We start from the raw sequence: 7,516 nt of genomic DNA on the forward strand, positions 1-7,516 counted from the left end.
GTCTGACACCAGCCCACTGCTGCTCATTATGGAAACAAAGAGGACTGAGATGCATCAAAAGGGTTATTGTTCTCTTGTGAAACAGTGAAATCCCCCCTCCCATATCCCAGGATGCACACAGCATGTGCACACAAAGGAATATAGAGTGAGTGATGCAGTAGGAGAAAGTGACAGACAGAAAAGCCTGTGTAGCAGCAGGGAGGAGGCCTGAGCAGGGATGACGTGGTGTAACAGAGAAGTAATGAGGCCCTTTACCTTCTGATCATGTGCTGCCTCAGCTCGCGCTCCGACTAAAATAAGGGCTACGAAAAAGCCCTTTAGAGTTTGAGTGGGCGTAAAAGACTGACACAGGTTTATATGAAGGTTCATAGCCCACAGAGAGAATTCCACACAGCAGTCATTTAAACTAAGAACTCAAACACAGGTTTAAACGCAAGCGACAATGACTGATGACTAAAGTTTACAGTAAAATCCATGCCTAGTAATCTAAAACACTCTAAATGGGGAGCTGGGGACTTTGTGCAGGAGAAAGATGTAATCATAGACACGAGTGTGAAGAGAGGCAGGAGGAACAGAGGCTTTACTACAACACCATTGTTTTTTTTTACGTGCACAGAACAAGCTGGTGTCGATGTTGAGTTGTGCAATCTAATTGTTTGCCAGGAAGGAGAAAGTAAAAAAGAAGCATATGAAAAAAAAAAAAGATGAATGTGCCTGGTTTGTGTTAAGTCATAAAGGCCAATCCATCAGCCTGATGCTTTATGTTCACTTCTGGGATCCACATGAGACACACACACACAGGTTACACACACATGTACACACACCGAATAACAGATGTCTCACACATGCTACCAGAATACAATGTGTAGGCCTTCAGGCTGTACAGTTCTTTTAATGGCAGACAGGATGGATCTCTGGGGCTCTTTATTCTTCATGAACCTCTGCTTGGCACCCGTCACACACACTTACACAATCACACACACACAACTCTTGCACCAGCTGAAACCAGGCTAAAAAAGATACATGAAGTCACCACACCAGCAGAGATGTTCATATTCAAACAGTAGCTGCGTTTCCATTACCCTTGGAAATGCGCAAAATGTAAATAGAGCAATAAAAATTGTGAAAAAAAACACTTAAATATCGCTTTCATGAGGAAGAATTTCAGACGTTTTGCGATGTGTCGCAAAAGCGCAATGAAAACACTTTTTCCGCAAACACACGTCAGAACGTGACGTAGATGATCACATGACCACTTCTCGGAGAAAAACACGGCGCGGTACGTGTAGACAGAAGAGGAGGCCGGGACATTTCTTAGCATTATACTTAAAAATGATTAGTGCCACATAAGACGTGAAACAACATCGAAAACGGAGTGTTATAAGGAGGTTTGGAGCGTCCGTCTTTTTGCAGCGAAGTCTCGCGGGATGAGATTTCACAGAAACACGTTCAAAGCGCATTTATACTTGGTCGACATTCAGAAATATCGCTTTTAATTTGCGAAAATCTGTAATGGAAACCCAGCTGCTGATTCCCACTTAAAATGACACACATTCTCAGAGAGACTTTATCCCCTCGTCCTGTGCTGTTGTGAACATCCGATGATTTTCATCTTATTGTGTTTTGTACCCAGGGGGCTCTCGATACGTTTGTAAGAGTACTGACCCCGCCTTCACAACATAAACACACAACGGCATCTTCCAGAGGGAAGGCTCCTACATTCAGTCACTCATAACAAACGATTACAGTGATCGTTTATCTGAAAAGAAAAGAAAACACCTGCACAAAATCCATTGTTATGTATCATCACAACAGCTGTGTGTAATGTTGTACACAGGGTTTGGCTTTAAGGTGTTCGTTTTCCCTTTGACCTCTGACCTTTATTGTCCAACAGGAGAATGGGACCTGGACCATCAACTATACGTGGAGTAAACTTCTGGAAATCTTAATTTCTTTACAGTAGCTAGTCATGCTAACTGTTTGAAAACTGATCTACTTTTATCACTGTTTAAAAACCTAACTTAAAACTATATATAAAAATGAAATGACCTGGTGTAATTTGCTTTCATTCACTTCAAGATTTCTGTTTAAGTTGTTGTACATCGTTAAACACATGTAGACTCTGAGAGAATATTTGCCCTCAGCATGAGCTCATTTACTTTGGATGGACACTGGTGATTGGGTTTCTAATGGAGGACCTCCTACATGGGTTGTAGATACAGTATCTATGCAGAAAACCTGTGTAACCTGAATTACAATACCACAGCCCGGTGAAATGAAAATACATAATTTCCTATTTCTGTTGTACTTTTAGTAAGAAGTTAGAAAAAGGGGGATCTCTGGGTCAGATAGAGAATGAGCGGGGGGTGGGTGGAAGTGAAGGTGGAAATGGAAATGGACTATGAGGTAAAAAAAAAAAAAGGAGCAGGATTTCATTTCACAACCACACCTACACTTGACCGACACTACCTTTCCGCTTCCCACCCTTTCCTGAGCCACGTCCCCTGCCTCACTCACTCCCAAAATTACACCAGATGTTCCATCAAGAACTCTTTGGAAGTGCAACAGATGAAGAATTTGAGATATTCTGGAAAATATTTGCAGAGCGGCTGAGGATTGAAGTGGCTGAGGGCTGGAGGAGTAGAGGTTAAACCTCTGTAGCTTTAATGAGGGTCTGCGTGAGTGACTGCTGTAATGCTATAGCAGCTAATGGGGAGGCTTAGATATATAGGGCCAATGCTCCAGGGTCTGTTTTAAAACTGATTCCTTAGGGCTAGAGGTTATAGAGTCCTCTCAGCTGCTAATAACAATCACGTCACTGTACACCTGACTTTATCACAGGATGATGGTTTTAACACCATAATTCTCATTATCTCTAAAATTATTTATAGCATTGTCTGCAAACACACACACACACAAGGCATAATCCTGTTTCCATTGTTGTATTCAGGGTTTAGTGATGCTACTTTTAGCGACTGGTTTCCTGAAGGTGCAACAGTTGTTCTTTGACTAACTTCAACAACAACTTTGGCGCAGACTCAACATTTTTAAATTTGAACTATTATCCAAAAAATGAAGAAGAGGTAGTTTTGACTTTTCATGTGTGTGTTTTAATAAAGTGAAGCTTCCTTTCCCCGTTGTTCTCACAATACAACAACCCTTCTACACAAGACATAGATCTGCGTCTACACACAAAAGTACTTCAAAAAAACATACAAAATTACAAAAAAGATACACTGGACACAACAAAAGTATACACAAAACCGCAGCAAAGAAATACATGAGCGAAAAATTGCCAAAATGACAGAGAAATTCACTAAACAACAAAAACACAGGAAATAACAAGTTACACTTGAAAATGACTCAAATTCCAACAAATATGGACAAAAATAACTAAACAACCACAAATTGACAATAGAAGTACACAACACAACCACAAAAATGCACAAAATGAAAGAAAAATACACAAGATGACACCAAAAGCACGCAAAACAACAAGATCAACAAAAACGCACAATAATAACAACAAATAAAACAAAAAGGAGAAAAAAAGAGGCAAAGGAAAAGGAGGTATAGAAAACTAAATAACAATTACATGAAAAAATCACTTAAACTTCAACAAATATGAACAAAAATAACCACAAATTGACAGCAGAAATACACAAAACAACAACAAAAATTTACAAAATGAAAGAAAATACACAAAATGACATCAAAAACACCAAATGACAACAAAAACAGGCAGAACCCTTTGTTCTCTCCTGTATTCATTTTCACAGTGAGCATTATTACAAATGCTGCCATGAATCGTGATAATGTGGCCCTCAGATCAGACAATCTCATTTTTTGACCCCCGCTGTCATAACAGTTGCACACCCTTGGTCTACACCCACATTTATCATTCAGGACACATTGTTAAGCATTCCCCCAACCATCCTAACACACGCACACACACAGAGACACACACACACACACACACACACACAGACAGTCTCTTTGGCAGGAGCCCCGCCCCTCTCTCTACCCCCTCAAACCCCCTAAAAACTACTAAAGTGGGCCAACCAATGGTGAGAGAGCATGTGTTTAACATGACAAAGGAGAATCTGTCTCCATCTGAGGCTGTGTGTTTCCATGCTTTGTGTGCATATGTGTGTGTGTCTGTGTCCTCACATGACAACAGAGGTCTAGGCACTTCTCAACCAGTAAAGGAAGTTGGTCTTTGCAGGAAATTTAGTCCACATGGGCTCAAAGCTCACAAGCTTACGCTGAATCTCATTCTGAGGTTCTTTAATAGGCACACCATCATATAAACCATGCTAAATAAATCACTTTGTGTGGCACATCTAGCTCAAAGACCTACTCCATATTTATTAGAACATGCAATGAATCTGCACTCCTGGGTGATAAAACATGGCTTCTCTGTTTTAAGGGGATGTATTTTGTTGTTGTTGTTGTTGTTGCGTTTGGTGCTTTTAGTTTCCTAACTCTGAGCTGATGTTGAGACTCCCACCTGCTCCTCAAAGACCCAGCTATAACTGCGGGGCCAACCTCTCACAGTCCCTCACTCTTGAGATTGCAAAGCATTCTCCTGCCACACAACACATGCTTAAGCAATTATTCCACACATTCTCCTGGACAGAGAGTGTGAAGGAGTGCTAGAAAGTCATCTCAAGTGGAGTGATGGAGGGCAGCTGGCCAGAGAGTTGCAGGGTTAAATTAAATTAAGCATGAATAACATAATCCTTGAAAAAAAAAAGGGGGGGTGGGAAATGGGGAGGTGAAGGGATTGAATGGTGGAGTTCGTTATGACTGCTACAAGAAAAGAAAAGAAAAATCCAGGTTAGAGTGACAGCAAAAAAACAAACTGATTGTGAATGAGATGCTCACAGAATAACAACTAACTCAGGACTTTTTCCCCAACAAGTGCCTGGTGAAGAGGGAGAATGAGGGAGAAACGCCCACCACTTCTGCTGCAGTGACAGATACACCATCAGGGACTCTAATCGCTTAAAAGTGCTGAATAAAAGAAATCAAATCTGAAATGACAGGGTTAGATTTCTTGCTGTGGTGCTGCAGAGGAAATGAGGACTAAAAAAAAAAAGACAACTTTGGAGACATACTGTAAATGTCCACAACAGCATCAAAACATGCCCAGGGAGCTTTGAAATTATGGAGGAAAAAAAAACAAACTTTGCTTTAACTACTGATATTATACATTGTGAAATAAGTACGGTTTCTATGAAACATTGTTAGAATGATGCAGAATATTTGCTTCCTGTGCGTGGGGTGGTTTGGTGGAAGTGGTTGATAATAAAGGGATGTGCCAGATTAAGTTAGTCTAGCAGTTGCAGATAACACGCAATACTTTTAAACCGATAAGGATTTTATAAACACTTATTACAAAGCGCGGGCATAAACTGTCTTGTCTGTCAATTGGTTTCTCTGAGGCTCCATGCACCATGATGGCTTTTAGTCTATTTATGCATACATTCCCGATCAATGCATGATATAATAATACAAAATGAAGAGTAAAATAATTATATAGAGCATTATGTGTGAACCTACCCAGCAGAAGACAGAAGATGTCGAGTGCAACCAGCAGCTTCTTCTTACTGTTGTCAACACCATTGTTGTTGTTTAACGTTGAGGTTCCTCCGTTTCTTGTCTCCTGAGCCATCGCTTTGTCGTACATGTACTTTTGCATTTGAGTGTCACCGTTTCAGTTGAAAAACACCTCCTCCACGCCAACGCAGAGTGAGGAAAAAAACCTCTGTCACACCGTCAAAGTTGTCATGCGACTCAAAGGTGAAATACACTTTCCAACGTGGATGTCAAAGAAAAGGAAAACAAAAAAAAAAACTCTAGAGAAGTGCACAGTGAATATAGACCTGTAGCAGACTTGCTTTTATCGCAAGTTACGACAGAATAAAGTTTCTAGAGATGAATGTGAATGAAAGGAAAGCCCGTTTCTCTAACTCGGTCTTTGTCCAAAGACAGTGAGTGTGTAGAATAGCTGTGGGCACAGACAGACGCTCTTGTTTTATCAATCCTTCTTCTCCACCTCCTCCCCCTGCTCTCTTTAAGTTTCTGCAGCGGATTCGAGCCTGCGCCCTCCTCTCCTCCTCTCCTCCTCCTCCTCCTCCTCCTCCTCCCTCTGCTAGCGGCGGGTGATCTCCTTCATCCCTGCATGGAAAACTTTCTCGGGTTGGAAATGAAGCGGCGCGTTGAACCAAAGTGGATAAACAGCGCCTCCTGCGGCTACGCGCAGTACAACAGGCGCACTACAATGTTGGTCAGAAAGGAAAGGAGCGCGTTTTTTTTGTTTTTTTGCCCCTTTGCTGTCCTCACAGTAACCAGCAGAGGTGTAAAGAGCACTGATATATCCTACTCAAGTAGAAGTACTGTTACTTGTTTGAAATGATATTCAAGTACAAGTAAAACATACATAAAATACTCAAGTACAAGTAAAAAGTAGCTCAATGAAATAGTACTCAAAGTAAAAGTTACTAGTTACTTTATTTGTGGTAATAAATCTTACCACGGTTCCCGTGCATATGATACACATCTCATGTATGAACTTAAAAAGGAAAAGATGACTTGCATCTTGCATAATTAGAACCGGATTTTCTTTCCCACAAAGGCATCTGTATGAAATAAAAGATTTGTCCAAATGTACAATTATTTTCAAAATAAAATAACAACAATGAATTCAATTCCAAATAAAAAATCTCAGTTTGAAATAACTGAATAATAATAATAATAATAATAATAATAATAATAATAATAATAATAATAATAATAATAATAATAATAATAATAATAATAATAATTAAAGTAAAATTGCTGGTTTAGAAATATACTCAAAAAGTACAAGTGCCCATAAAATCAACTCAATTACAGTAACAAGAGTACTTGTAATCTGTTACTTTCACCTCTGCTAACCAGAAGTGCATGATAATAGTATTACCTCTCACTTAGTCATAAAAGTCCAAATAAAATGCAAATATACTGAAAAGTACATCCATGTTAATTCTATTTTTTTTTTATATTTACACTTTGTCTATTCCTAAAAATGTTGTTGTGCAGTAACAGGGTAGAAAAACATGACGTTTATTACTTTATTATATTCATCAACATTGATTTTTTTTAAAACATTTTAATAACATTTTTGGCATTGACTTTTAATCCAGTCAACAGAAGATTTTTGGGGTGCTGATGTCAGCTTAGTTTGATACCACTAAACAAAATACAGCAAGTACAGATGAATTCATATCTTAGATCGGTGCCAGTTACATTAGAAAAAAAATAGACAGGTAGTTGATCCTATCCCATCAAAGAGGCTCAATACAACACATGAATGGATAATGGTGAGTCAGTCATACACTGCCACCTAGTGGTAAAAGATAAAAGTTCACATCGGTTTCTATCAAAGTTGATTTATGCCTAAATATTTTAATATACTTTTGGGTTTGTTTGTTTGTTTGTTTAGCTTTGAATGATTCAGTTTATTGTTCAT

The 7,516-nt window shown here is 39.2% G+C and overlaps 1 protein-coding gene across 2 annotated transcripts in view; it reads right to left on the reverse strand.

The window, feature by feature from the left end:
- plpp3 (phospholipid phosphatase 3) overlaps nucleotides 1-6,098 on the reverse strand; it is a 35,106-nt gene extending 29,008 nt beyond the window's left edge. Inside the window, exon 1 of one of the 2 annotated variants that reach the window (XM_028443383.1) lies at nucleotides 5,566-6,097. In XM_028443383.1, the coding sequence (XP_028299184.1) occupies nucleotides 5,566-5,704 (139 nt within the window). In that variant the 5' untranslated portion in view covers nucleotides 5,705-6,097. Of the gene's footprint in view, nucleotides 1-5,565 lie in introns of both variants that reach the window. The other variant, XM_028443384.1, reaches the window with a different exon arrangement.
- Nucleotides 6,099-7,516: the final 1,418 nt, after the last annotated feature.

The sequence above is a fragment of the Gouania willdenowi genome, chromosome 4 (genome assembly GCF_900634775.1).
Source record: "Gouania willdenowi chromosome 4, fGouWil2.1, whole genome shotgun sequence".
NCBI classification, from domain to species: Eukaryota; Metazoa; Chordata; class Actinopteri; order Blenniiformes; family Gobiesocidae; genus Gouania; species Gouania willdenowi.